This window comes from Pinus tabuliformis, chromosome X (genome assembly GCF_031772625.1).
Source record: "Pinus tabuliformis cultivar Carrire ecotype Pingquan chromosome X, CPIR1, whole genome shotgun sequence".
Classification (NCBI taxonomy): domain Eukaryota; kingdom Viridiplantae; phylum Streptophyta; class Pinopsida; order Pinales; family Pinaceae; genus Pinus; species Pinus tabuliformis.
Window position 1 is genome coordinate 31,757,257 of NC_142308.1, and position 13,175 is coordinate 31,770,431.

At 31.2% G+C, this 13,175-nt stretch overlaps 1 protein-coding gene across 1 annotated transcript; it reads left to right on the top strand.

Annotated features, from left to right (window-relative positions):
* The first annotated feature begins 3,643 nt into the window (after nt 1-3,643).
* LOC149138177 (endo-1,4-beta-xylanase 5-like) lies at nt 3,644-12,699 on the top strand. Its single transcript, XM_089450273.1, has 9 exons — nt 3,644-3,768; nt 3,850-3,947; nt 4,386-4,435; nt 4,578-4,800; nt 8,586-8,773; nt 8,897-8,995; nt 9,869-10,015; nt 10,239-10,874; nt 12,349-12,699. Exons 2-9 carry the CDS (start codon nt 3,860-3,862, stop codon nt 12,697-12,699), a joined length of 1,782 nt encoding a protein of 593 aa, XP_089306399.1. The 5' UTR covers nt 3,644-3,768; nt 3,850-3,859.
* The last annotated feature ends 476 nt before the right edge of the window (nt 12,700-13,175 follow it).

Here is a 13,175-nt window from a genome sequence, read left to right on the forward strand (position 1 = left end):
ACAACATGGTTTCTTTTGGGCGATCTGCACATTATCTCTATTGTGGGGCATAGAATGTTATGTTATGTTTATATGTTTGCTCCATCTATTTTTCTTTCTCTGGGAGCCATATATATATGAATTTTGATATGGGATGTTTCTGGAGGGCTCCTGTTTCTTATATCACATGGTTGCTCTTAGTAGAAGAAGAATTCACTTTTTATATCTCCCAGCAACTTAAATTGCTTTTCCTCTCTATGGCAAACTAGACACAACGCGTTTGGTGTAAGTTTTGGTTTTGTTGCAACATATGGACTTATTTTCATTCGCAGAAAGATGTGAGGGGATTTTTAAGGATGTTTGTCTTCTTCTCCGTGATTGCATGACCCCTTCTATACTTAAACATTTTTCAGGGCATGGGTTTGGTCTTGAATGCTCTTTGGCTAATATGAAGAATATGCCTTGCCTATTTGTCTATGTGATGTTGTCGATGTGTCCATCGTGTAATGTATTTGGCTATAAGCTCTATGGAAATGTTATATTTTATTTTGTAGATCACTTGGTTATTGTGGGACCTTGGGCTTTGGCTCTGAATCTATTTCTTTGGGTTAGCTTGTCCAGTCATGAGCAATTTTTCTGTGCTACTTTTGGATTGGGTTTGTGGATTTCTATGTGAACTTTGGAAGATGATGTAAACTTCCTTTGAATATGAATATAAGTTGCAGTAATTTATAATAAAAAAATTATAAAAAGAATTAATTATATCCATAGGCAAGGCATGTCTATTTTGAAACAGAGTTTCGAAAATTTTAATTTAATTATCAATAACTCTTAGTTGGATGATAGAGATTTAACTTCTATAAATTATTCTGTAATAATAGTCACATCAAAGATTAAAGTTTATCTCAAAATTAATGATATTTTTTATACACTTTTAATTAAATTTATTAATTATAATAGAAATTAGCATGAATGAATTATAATTTTTAAACCTATAATTATATTAACTCATAATAAGACTATTTACCATTCAATTTTTTTTATTATAAAATAAAGATAATTTTTTTTTGAATTCTTTCCACGTATTTATGTGAAAACACTAATTAAACAAAATACATTCATTAAACAATTATTTAATCCTTTATTGGTGCACAGTCACGAAGTAAATCTACACCATTGATAACATTTAAAACAAACAAGGATTCTACGTCCCAAACCCATCGTAATGATTTATTCAAAGTACAGAGCAATTTAAATAAATTCTATCAAATTGAATCATTAATTTCTAAGGCTTCAACATTACTCCTGACAGGGATACGGGTGTCGAATCACCATGATTTTCGCCGCAGTGAACGCTGAGAATGATGGCCAGCTAACCCTGAATGCCACTATGTCAAATTTTAAATATTCAAATACATTTTAAAATATTTAATATTTATTTATGCATTCTCAATGACTTTGCTCTGCTAAATGAAGGTGGGATGGAACTTTGTGAAGAAATGTGTTTTATTTTGGAAGTTCCAAATCTAATGTATAAGACTCAAGTCAAGTCAATTTCTGGTCTGTTAAATTTTAAAATATTTTTAAAATTTACAATTAAGATAAAAATAGAATGTATTTCTGGATGTGAAATTATTGATTCAATTTTTTATTGGATCAAAATGATATTGAACACTATCAAACTTAAAAAAATACTTTTCATTAAATACAATTTAAAATTTATCTATTATTTCTAAACTAAATTACATAATTTTACTAAATCTCCTTCAATTTACATTGATTTCTTGTAATTTTCTTCTTTTCAGAACTCCTCAAGGAAATGACATTGAACCAATGAATGATAGTTTTTTCGAACAGAAAAAGAGCGCAAAATTTAATTTTCCACTTTCTATCTGCAGAAAAATTTGCAATGTTATTAATGAAACTCTGAACCCTTATGAATATAAAATCATGAACCATATATTAACGAAGTTTATTCAAATTCAGTATGAAGAACTCACTGAAGAAAAATAATTTAAAAAAATGAAGTGTGAAGGTTGGTCAAAGGAAGAATGATATCATATGAATGTTGATAATATTAAGTATTCTCCCAGTCATGATATCAAATGAATGTAAATGTGGACTTGTCATTATTCCATGACACATTTATTGTTTTCTATTCTTCATGTTTATTGTTTATTTGTTGAGATTCCATAACACAATTATTGTCTTATATTCTTCAGGGATATGGCCTATTGGTTGAGATTGTTAGTTTTATATCGACAAAATCAGTTGTAAAAATGTATGAAGGCTTGCAATTACATTAAAATTGTGTAGATATAAGTAAACATTTAAATCAATAACATTATTTTGAAGATAATTAATTTAAATTATTTAAAAATATATAAAGAATAAAATTAAATAAAAAAATAAGATAGAGATGGTTTGGGTTTTAAGTATGTTTTAAAATTGTTTTTGTTCGGCTAAGAGTTAGTTTTTCTCGCAGGTAAAGAAACATGTTAACAATCTAAGATTTCCGAGGTAAGGAAACACTGTAAAGAAACATGTTAACAACATCTAGTAACAGTGAAAGCCTACCCCCTTACTTCTAGGTGGTTTGGTTTGTGTGGTTTTTCGTGGAATAAGGGTAATGAGTCAGCCTGCAGAAACAATCCAAGATTTCCGAGGTAAGGAAATAGGGTAAAGAAACATGTTAACAACATCTGGTAACAGTGAAAGCCTACCCCCTTACTTCTAGGTGGTTTGGTTTGTGTGGTTTTTCCTTGAATAAGGGTAATGAGTCAGTCTGTAGAAACAAGTTAACAAAAGCCTACCCCCTTACTTCCAGATGGCGTAGTTTGCATGGTTTTTCCTTGAATAAGGGTAATGAGTCAGCCTGCATTAGCAGAGATGGTTGTCCTCACTACCGGTTTGGCAACTGAATTATGATAAGTTTTCCCACCTTGACAAAAAAGAAAAAATCTATTTAAATAAATAATTAATTCAAACAATTAAAAAATATAAAATATAAAATATAAAAACCTTTTCTCATATAAGATATAAAGACCTTTTCTCATTAAATTTTAGTAGAAATGGAAAGCTACATCATGTATTTAACTGAATTAGTTGTAAAAATATATAAATTTATGGTTAAGATTTGTCATTATATTAGTAAACTTCCAACTTAAATAAATAATTAGCTACAAAATTCTCAAAATACATCCATTGGGCAAGAACAAGGTAGAGGGGCCTCCTCCTCTAACTGATACCCAATTCCTGCAAATGGGAAGCTGCATCACGTATTCCCAACACACAAAACAAACATGTAAGAGTGGACGAGAAAGTGGCAGAAATATAGAATAGCATTTTAATGTGAGGCAGACAAGCATGATGATGATCAAAACAATATTCTCCTCCATTCCGGACGCATGCTTGCATTCATCCATCTCTCCAGTGGCCCCTCGTATTATTATTGGACCCCTCGTAATATTATTGCTTAGTGCTGCTCCACTACAAACCAGTGCTTGTTTTTTTCTAGTTTTTTACAAACCCTGGATTACACGTACTGCCACTCATTTTATGTATGTAAAGTCATCTGGAATGTGCTCAATGCCTTTTTCTGGTTTTTGCAAACCCTGGGCTACACTCACTGCCAGTTAGTTTTTTTTAATTATGATCCCTTTATTCGTGTGTAGATGTATATATAAAGCTATATGGGTTGTGATCAATGCCAACCAAACTAAAATTCCAGTGAAGGCTATAGAACTGTAGCCAAGTTTGGCCAAGTTTGTTCTGTTTTTCTTGCAGAAGGTGAGTAGTGTTATCAATTCATATATACCTATCACTCTACATGTATAATATTCGTTTATTGAATTGCCAGCTTTGTCTCAGGTATATTGCTATGGATACCCACTATCTAAACGCTCTGCTGGTGTGTTTCAATATAGTTCTGGTGTTCTTGGGACAGCTGAGATCAGCTTCTGCCGACGGTATGGAATATATATATATATATATGGTTTTGTAAATTTTATTCAGGATTTAAGTGTACTTAAGGTATTTAACTTTGAATTTTATGGTTTACATAATGTTTTCTTGAATATTATTGTTTAAGTTTGGTATTTTTTTTGTTGAATTTATAAGCATTTGAAGCTTCAATTTTATGATTTACATGATGTTTTTTTAATCTTGTTTTGATTTTGAATTATAAATCTTAAGATTTACATAATATTTCATAACAAAATGGTTTACATAATGTTTTTCAACACTGTTATTTTAATGAGTTTAATACACTTAAAATCTTGAATCTTATAATTTACATAATACTTTATAACAGGACAATTCCATAAAACTTGATATTTATTATTCAAACAAAAAGCAAGAAAAATTTACTTATAACATCATTTTTTTTGCTGTTGTTTTTCTTATAGTTTCAGACAACAGTACTGGACCCCTGTACAATTCTTTCGCTACAACAGAGGTGAGAGCAGCAGTTTATAATGAATGAAGGAGAGAAACTCTTAGAACAAGAAGATATTCGATCATATTTATATTTATGCATGTGGTGAGGGATATTGGTATTATAGTTTGATATATGTTGGGTGTGGCTGTATATTTTACAGTGCCAGAAACAGCCACCGCCATCTTCATACGGCGGAGGGATTGTTGCGAATCCGGAATGCAACAGTGGACTGGATGGCTGGAGCCCTTTTGGAGGCAGTGTGCTGGAAATTCGATCGGACGAGGATGGGAACGAGTATTTGGTGGCCCGTGGAAGACAAAACAGCTATGATTCACCCTCGCAGCATCTCAATGTAACACAAGGACTGATGTATTCGCTTTCAGGTAACATCATTTCAAGCCCGGACATTGGCTTACATGGTACAATCAGCCAATGGATGAATCATTGGAATAACTTTATGATTTTTTCAAAATTATATAACGATGATAATATATTAATTAATTTTAATTATATTATATAAAGATAAAGATAAACATATAAAAATTATATATATAATATATTTTATAAAATTATATATATAAAAGTGGATGATGATGATAACATTCATTAAAACTAATGTTGTCTATGAGACTTTAAGAAGAATAAAAATTTAATTGTAATTCTTTAGTATCTTATTTATGTACTCAAAGAGAAGGAAAATAAGAGCACCAAGATCACTATAGTTGGGTTGACTTAACAAGTCAAGAAGATTGGAAGTGTGATACATATTAGGTAAATGAGAGCTGATGTGAGTAACAACCGGACAATTTAAAAAAAAAATGTTTTTCATCCTCCACCATGTTACTATAGCGAAGCTGACAAATTCTATAGTCCCACGGAGTCTTAGGAGTAGACCTTGGGGGTAGACCACGACCCATTTTCACTTAGAAGCTCATGAGAATTAGTTTTAATCTTAGATATGTTCATCTTTTTCTTCGAGTTGGTCAAAAGAGAGATAATTCTGGTTCTGAAGGGTAGGGTTGATCATCTCCTTATAATATCTTAGCTTCCTTTTACCCTCCAGCTCATCATCAAACCGTAGCTTATCCTTAAATTTGGAGGTGATAGTATATTTGACACTATCCTTGCTTCCCAAGATGATCTCTTCATTTGTCCCCTAATAGTTGAGCCAAGACTGGCATCCTTATGCCACCCATGCTGGGGTTTTGACTAAAGTTAAAAACAATTTTAAGAAGCAATTTCAGTTTTTATTATATCACATTTTATCTTTAAATTTTGATTTAATATTATTTTTATTTTGTAAAATAGTCTTTTCTTTTATAATCCAATGGTTTAGTTCCATGTTCTTTAACTAATTTCTATAAATAAAATATTTAGACCTAACTATGTTTTTATGGAGATAGATTTGCTTATATAAAAAAGATAATATAAAATGAATTTCTTTTAATTTTGAGGTTATATGTTTTAAATATTCTTAAAATTTTAAAAACATTGAATCTCCAAATCTCATATTTATATAAAACTATTAAATTAATGAAAAAGTTTTTCTTACTCTAATTTAAAAATTCACTTATTCACACTTATTTCCAAATCCATTATAAACATTATATCTTTCATTTAACTTTTTCTTAATGATATAGCTCCAACCTTTTTTAATGCTATTTCTCTAGAAAATTTATATATATATATATATATATATATATATAAATAAAATTAACTATAATTATTATAAGTTTCTTTTTCCTTTTATTGATATTGATTATCCCATTGTATCGGAAAATTTTGTTTAAAATAATTATGATAAATTAATCTATTAATCAATATAAAATTTTAAAATTTTATATTGATAGTTTTGATTTATATTTTTTTATTAAATTATTTAAACCTTTATATTGAATTAAAAATTTCTACCTTTACTATTCATTCATTCGTATAATTTAGATTTAATATTTTAATATAAAATTATATAAATTTAATTTATCATTCATTCGTATAATTTAGATTTAATATTTTAATATAAAATTATATAAATTTAATTTATTTTTTTTTTAAACTGCGGAGGTACTCATTTTTTCTATTACTGAGAAGCAAACAACATAATGTTAGGGTGGACTTAACCCGCCATGTGGGGAAACCGAGTTTTTGTTCACCTTAAGTTTTTTACAGCTAACCAAAAATAATATGTCCATATTCTGTTAACCCATGCTAAGTAGACTGCACAGTCATGACAGTTTCTATCACTACATGCCTGTATATATCGTCTTTCCCTATCTAGTACAAAAAGAATTTTGAAATTAACTGGACTCTGTAGACCCATCAAAATTGGTACCTATCTTTCATTATGGGGCTTCTGTTGCCGCCTGCTACTCCGCTCCACTTCTGGTATCCGACTGACCTTCTTTTATCAGCTTCTGAATTTCCACTAACCTTTTGTCCTGCATTTCCAAGGTAGTCTGTATAGTCTTCAGTTCACTCCTTAGGTTGCTGCTTGTTCTATAGCCTTCGCCAGTAACCTCTTCATTACCCAATATATATGCAGCGATTGCTTGAACAGGGTCATTCTACCCCTAGTATCACCTGGATCAGGAAGAAGGAATTCCCAATCCTCCATTTCAGAGTCTGATTGTGCCTGGATGGCTTCCTCTTCCATATGTTGTATTATTCTTCTGATTTCTGGGTTGGTATTAGTACTGTAGGCCCTTTCTGCTTTTTGCACTTTCTTATCTATGGATCTTCTTGTCTTTTTATCAGGTTTACCTGCTCTTCCTCTACCCCTTCCTCTTTGTCCCCGGCCTCTTCCCCTACCTCCTTTGTTTCCATACTGTCCGACCCCTCTTCTGTTTTCTAGCCCAATTATATAAATTTAATTTTTATTTTTATTTTTAAATAATAATAATTTTTGGAATATATATATATATATATAATAATAATAATAATAATGATGAAAAAATAGTTTTTTTATGATTTTTTCTAAATTTATTATATTTATCAAATTTTATTTTTAATTAATAATAATGTCAATTGGGATTATTTATAGCAATTCTACGTGTCTATAAAGATTTTTTTATTCACTCTCACTATGACCTTGAGAATAAATGAAGATAATTTCCCTTAAAAATTATATAATAATAATAATAATAATAATAATTTTAAATATTTATATATTAATAAATTTTCGATGCATTAATTTAGATAATTAGAAAAAACATTATTATCAACTTTACTTAATCATAACAAATATTATTTATTATTATTATTATTATTTTTAAGAAAAGAAAATTTCTAATGCATTGTAAATTATTCCACACACTAATCTATATATATATATATATATATATATATATATAATTTTTATTTTAATTAACAACGCTATATATATAGATATCATTTTTAATTAATAGTTTCATATTTTTAATTAAAAAGTAATGTTACATATTGAATGGGAACTCACTTGTTACTATGACCTTGAGAATGAGAGAAGATAATTCCTTTTAAAAATTATATAATAATTATAATAATAATAATTTTAATTATTTATATATTAATAAATTTTAGATGCATTAATTTAGATAATTAGAAAAAAACATCATTATCAACTTTACTCAATCATAACAAATATTATTTATTATTATAATTAAAAAAAGCATTGTAAATTATTCCACACACTAATATCTAACTTTTATATATATATATATATATATAATTTTTATTTTAATTAACAGTTCTATATATACATATCATTTTTAATTAACAGTTTTATATTTTTAATTAAAAAGTAATGTTACATATTGAATGGGACCTCACTTGTTAATATTGTAGTTTTTATATACAGTTTGAATGAATTTAATGATTAAAAATATGTATTTTTAAAAAAAAATTACAGGTTCAAAACTAGAAAAATTTTTACTTCAAATTTTAAAGGCGGCCTTAAAATTAAACCAAGATAATAATAATAATTACTTTTACATTTTAAAATAAACTTAAAATTAGAAAATAATAATAATAATAATAATAACAACAACAACAACAACAACAACTACTACTACAACTTCTTTTCCCTGGCACTCTGCATGAGTGTAATAATAATAATTACTTTTCCCTTGCACTCTGCATGAGTGTATGCTGGCTGGATGAGCGAATTAACTAGCAATGTTGGATATTTGATCAGCGTGGCTGCAGATCGGTGGAGAAAATGCTTCGAGTGCAGTTGTTAAAGCCACCGTAGCTACAAGGAGTGGAGGTGTCACGAGGTATAACTGCGCCGGGACTGTAGTTGCACGCACTGGTTGCTGGTCTCTGCTCAAAGGAGGCCTTAATCTAGATATCTCTCCAGAATCGGCCACATTATACTTTGAGGTAAATTGTCTAAACAAGGGATTTTACTACAGCATTTCCTGGATGGATGAATTTTATACATGCCCTACTCCAATTTTCTGGCATGAACTGTCATGATAATGGAGAAGTATTTATCTCTGGCAGAGCCCAGATACGAGAGTAGAAATCTGGCTGGATAGCGTGTCATTTCAGCCATTCAGTGTAGACCAGTGGCAATGGCAACAGGAAACCAGTATTGAAAAGGTAACTATTTAATAGGATAGTCCAACTGGGCTAATGAGAAGCCATGAATTATTATTATTTTGTATGGTAAGTTTGAAAATATTGTAGAATCTGATATGTTTAGAATGCAAATTCCGATGAATTCAAACAATTCACTTTACTCGGATGAGATTTTTAAATATTTTTAGAAATTGTATCAATTTACTTTAGTTAAAATAGATTGGAAAAATGTTTTTTGGATTAATCACATTATTAGGATTTGGTCGGTATTTCCAACCAACTAATATGGTTCATCACCATACAATTTTCATGAATAAATAGTAGGGATGCACCATTGCTATTTAACAGTGAACCTTGAGCAATGATGCATCCCTGCTATTTATTCATGAAGATTGTATGGTTTCTTCCCACCTTGTCCAGGGGTTGAACCACATTAGTTGGTTAGAAACTTCCACCAAATCCTAATGATATGATTAATCCAAAAAGCACTTCAATCCTAATGATATGATTAATCACACAAGCATTTCTCTACTATATGTTTCAAATCCAATCAGATTCTTAAATATTTTTAAAATCTACAGTTAAATTATCTTTACACATCATTTTCAATAACCCAAATAAACTATATCAACTATATTTATTAATAAGTAATATAATTATGCATCAAATCCTATTTACTCTAAATGCAAATATCAAATTATTCTTATAAAAACTCACTATAGAAGCCAGAATCTAGAACACTCTAGAGATTACCTAGAATATTAGTCCTCACTTTTTATACTTCTGAGTTCAGAAATTTGATATGATGCTACTTAATTTTCATAGCAAACCAATCTATATGCAACTAACAAATCAATTGCAATTTTACAATCTATGGTCCTGCAAAATAAACAGAATCGCAAGGGAAATTTTATCATTCATCCTATCAACAGTACGGGGCAGAGCCTGAAAGAAGCCAAGCTATTCATCAATCAAACCAGGAGAGACTTCCCCATTGGATCCGCCATAGCCAAGACCATATTGGGCAATGATGCTTATCAGGTGGATTTCTTACCTCTAATTTAGTAAATTATAATGGATTTGTTGACAGTATTTTTATTTTTTTCTCAATTGTAGATTTGGAAAATATCTCTGAATAAAACCGAGGGTAACAGAGTAATTATTTAATATATTCTTGATTTTAAAATACTCCTGTATTACTCATCTGAACAAAAATCTAACCTTCCTCACGGTGAAACTTTGCTGGGGATTTTTTCAATGGTAGAAATGGTTCGTGGAACGTTTCAACGTAGCAACGTTCGAGAACGAGCTGAAGTGGTACAGCACAGAGTCCCAGCAAGGAAGAGAGAATTATACAGACGCTGATAATATGGTGAGCTTCTGCAAAACAAACAACATATCCATCCGTGGTCATAACATATTCTGGGAAGATCCGATGTATACTCCACAATGGGTAAAAAGCCTCGATGCCCAGCAACTCCAAGAAGCGGTGGACACTCGGATTCGTTCACTGGTGGGAAGATACCAGGGTCAATTTCTCAGTTGGGATGTAAGCAACGAGATGCTTCATTTTTCATTCTTTGAAGACATGTTAGGACCCAATGCCTCCACTAATTTCTTCCAACTCGCTCAGCAATTGGATCCATCCACCCCCATGTTCATGAACGACTACAATACAATCGAGGCCTGCAACGACTTGAAGACCATACCTGATGCATATCTGAAGAAACTCAGTGACATAAACCAGCCATTGCTCATGGAAGGAATAGGGTTGGAATCCCATTTTTCAAAGCCCAATATACCATTCATGCGCTCCGTATTGGACAAATTGGGCTCTAAGGGTTTACCAATCTGGCTTACAGAAGTCGATATTACAAATACAGGAAACCAAACCAAACAGGTAAGTTGTTTCTGTTGGTTTGCTGATCCTAACTGCAGAGTCCATGAATGTCAATGATTTGGATAGATGGACAGTAGCTAGGTCAATTGTTGGATTTAATAGTTATTTGGTTTGGATCTGGTATTCTTATTTCTATTGCAAATGATTTGGATGGATAGTAGCCAGGTCAATTGTCTGACTTAATAGTTGTTTGGTTCGGATCTGGCATTTTTATTTGGATTGCAAATTTCCGGAAATTGTCAACAGAGTGATCAAACAATTGACTTACCATTCCCAGATATTCCCTGACTCGGATAGATAGTAGCTAGGTCAATTGTGTGACTTAATAGTTGTTTAGTTCCATGTGGCATTTATTTGGATGGACAGTAGCTAGGTCAATTGTCTGACTTAATAGTTGTTTGGTTCCTATCTCGCATTGTTATTTGGATTGCAAATTTCCTGAAATTGTCAAGAGAGTGATCAAACAATTGACTTATCTCCTTATCTCCTAATGGTCAGATTCCCAGATATTACATGACTCCCAGATATTACATGACTTGGATAGATAGTAGCTAGGTCAATTGTGTGACTTAATAGTTGTTTGGTTCCATCTAGCATTTATTTGGATGGACAGTAGCTAGGTCAATTGTCTGACTTAATAGTTGTTTGGTTCCTATCTGGGATTGTTATTTGGATTGCAAATTTCCTGAAATTGTCAAAAGAGTGATCAAACAATTGACTTATCTCTTTATCTCCTAATGGTCAGATTCCTAGATATTCCTTGACTTGGATAGACAGTAGCTAGGTCAATTGTTTGACTTAATAGTTGTTTGGTTCCAGTCTGACATTTATTTGGATGGACAGTAGCTAGGTCAAGTGTCTGACTTAATAGTTGTTTGGTTCTTATCTGGCATTTTTATTTGAATTGCAAATTTCCTGAAATTGTCAAAAGAGTGATGAAACAATTAACTTATTTCTTTAACTCCTAATGGTCAGATTCCCAGATATTCCCTGACTTGGATAGACAGTAGCTAGGTCAATGGTTTGACTTAATAATTGTTTGGTTCCATCTGCATTTTTATTTGGATTGCAAATTTCGGGAAATTGTCAAGAGGGGATTAAAAAATTGATTTATCACATTATTTCATAATGGTCAGATTCCCACATATTCCTTGACTTGGATGGACAGTAGCTATAGCTAGGTCAATTGTTTGATTTAATAGTTGTAATTTGGCATTTTTATTTGGATTGCAAATTTCAAGAAATTATAGAGAAATCAAACCATTAACTTATCTCCTTATCTCTTAAAATATTCCCAAATTTACAATCCCTTAATGGACCAATTTCAACCAAATAAACCTAGTTGCTAACTTTCTTTGTTTCTAATATCCCAAATAGAAATTATTCCAATACAAGTGAGATTTCTAATTTCTATAATTTATATGGATTAAAACTCAAAACCACCCTGAACTGATCATAAAGTTTAATGTAACAGGGAGAGTACTTGGAACAGGTATTGCGCGAAGCATTTTCTCACCCAGCTGTGAATGGTATCGTTATGTGGTCGGCATTGCATCCCTACGGATGTTACAGGATGTGTCTCACAGACAGTAATTTCACCAACCTTCCCACAGGCGATGTGGTGGACAAATTGATGTCAGAATGGAGTACCATGGATATCAGTGGGTTCACTGATGAGAGCGGGACCTTCAATTTCTCAGGATATTTTGGGGAGTATCCGGTCACTGTAACGCATCCCAGCATTCCTAGTACTACCACTTCTTTCAAGGTCTCCAAGGATGTAGCTGCTGCAGACCAACCACAACACATTGATCTTCTTGTGTAACTATTTTAGTGAATCTCAAGTTCAGATCAGTCTTTTCCTAATTTCTCCTGAGCTAAAATCTGACTATCTTGTTCGCTGTGGTTTCTGGTTTGTTTTGTTTTTTTTAAAGTCACAGGTTTCTTCCCAACCCATTTACTTAGCAGCCTGATAAAATTTGAACACAAACAACATTATTAACAAAATTCTTTCTCATCCAATTATGCTATTGCAACTCAACTATTTCCTATAGTTTTTTAATAACTGTATAAATATATTTATTAGGAATATTTTATGATCCCTCCTCATGAGACAATATCAACCATGCACGAGAGATTTTGAAGGACTACCACTTTTTTTTATCGGTGCTAACTTCTTAGAGGAAAAAAAATAAAAATAAATAATATAGTGTTGGCTTATAATAATGCAGTGAACTGTTCCATCTAAAATTTGACGCCTCTGTTTTTTAACTCAAATTCGGGGCTTTATAATCATTTTAA

Bases quoted from the DNA above. Each gene is read 5' to 3' on its own strand.
- LOC149138177 (XM_089450273.1), top strand. From the start codon at position 3,860: ATGGATACCCACTATCTAAACGCTCTGCTGGTGTGTTTCAATATAGTT. The intron at 8,774-8,896 runs GTAAATTGTCTA...TATCTCTGGCAG, and splicing joins CGGCCACATTATACTTTGAG to AGCCCAGATACGAGAGTAGA. The intron at 10,875-12,348 runs GTAAGTTGTTTC...TTAATGTAACAG, and splicing joins CAGGAAACCAAACCAAACAG to GGAGAGTACTTGGAACAGGT.